The sequence below is a fragment of the Nestor notabilis genome, unplaced genomic scaffold (assembly GCF_000696875.1).
Source record: "Nestor notabilis isolate BGI_N333 unplaced genomic scaffold, ASM69687v1 scaffold18425, whole genome shotgun sequence".
NCBI lineage: Eukaryota > Metazoa > Chordata > Aves > Psittaciformes > Psittacidae > Nestor > Nestor notabilis.
The window spans coordinates 6,667-7,579 of NW_009929046.1; the positions used below are offsets into that span (position 1 = coordinate 6,667).

Sequence of the window (913 nt, forward strand, 5' to 3'; positions counted from 1 at the left end):
GCCTTTTGCTTTCTCCAGTGGTGGGCTCTCGAAGCAGGCCTTGGGTGCTCCTCCTAGCGGAAGGGTCCATCCCTCAGCTGGTGTCCTCCAGGGCAAGATCCCTGTTGCTGGCTGGTTGTGTTCCTGCCATCGCCCATGACTGAGCAAAGTGGGAGCTGGGAACAAACCAAAATGCTGGGAAGAGCTCTGGGCCTGGCTGGCTAAAGGCATGGCGGCACTTTGGTCATGGCTGCTCGTTAGAGCCGACCCAGGGGTGAATCCCCACGGTGGTGGGACCAGAAGGAAGTGCTGGACAGCTTCTCCTTGTAACACTATGTGGGAAAGTCTGGGCTCGGACTCGGTGCCAGCCCCGGGCCCAGCTCAGGCAGAGCTGGTCACGGCGTGGCTCCCAGCGCCGCGTGTCCCCGCAGGTGCCGGTACCTGGCGGTGCAGCTGTCCCCGGCCATCCCCGTGTTTGCAGCAGTTCTCTTCCTGTTCGCCATGGCCACGCTCCTGCGGACCAGCTTCAGCGACCCCGGCGTGATCCCCAGGGGGGTGCGCCTGCAGCTGGCTCCGCTTGCCTGAGTCTCAAAAGAGTGGTGCAATGTACCTGCTTCCCTCTCCGGGAACATCTTCACTGCTGTTTTCTCTCCTACACATGGGCTCAGTTTGCTTGGGAAGGGGTGCAGGAGCTCAGTGTGGGCCCCTTGATCCATCGGGTAGAGAGGAGGTTTGGTGGATGTGGGTGACACCCTCCCAGCCCCCCTCAATATGCCCATGAAAGCTCTGGCATCCCTTTTCCTGCCTCCAAGCTGCCAGCTTGGCTCTGGACTGTGTGAGCAGAGCTGCAGCCGCTGGCTCCGGACCCAGCAGGCTCTGATCCCGCTGGTAGGAGAAGCAGGAGGCGAGCTGTTGTCCTTGGCCCGTCGGGTTG

The 913-nt window shown here is 62.0% G+C and overlaps 1 protein-coding gene across 1 annotated transcript in view; it reads left to right on the forward strand.

The window, feature by feature from the left end:
• Positions 1 to 410: 410 nt before the first annotated feature.
• The window catches only part of ZDHHC9 (zinc finger, DHHC-type containing 9), a gene marked incomplete at its 5' end in the record, with an annotated part of 4,135 nt that continues 3,632 nt past the window's right edge, over positions 411 to 913 (forward strand). Inside the window, 2 exons of the mRNA XM_010014815.1 lie at positions 411 to 558; positions 669 to 681. Of these exons, the coding sequence (XP_010013117.1) occupies positions 411 to 558; positions 669 to 681 (161 nt within the window). The remainder of the gene's footprint in view (positions 559 to 668; positions 682 to 913) is intronic.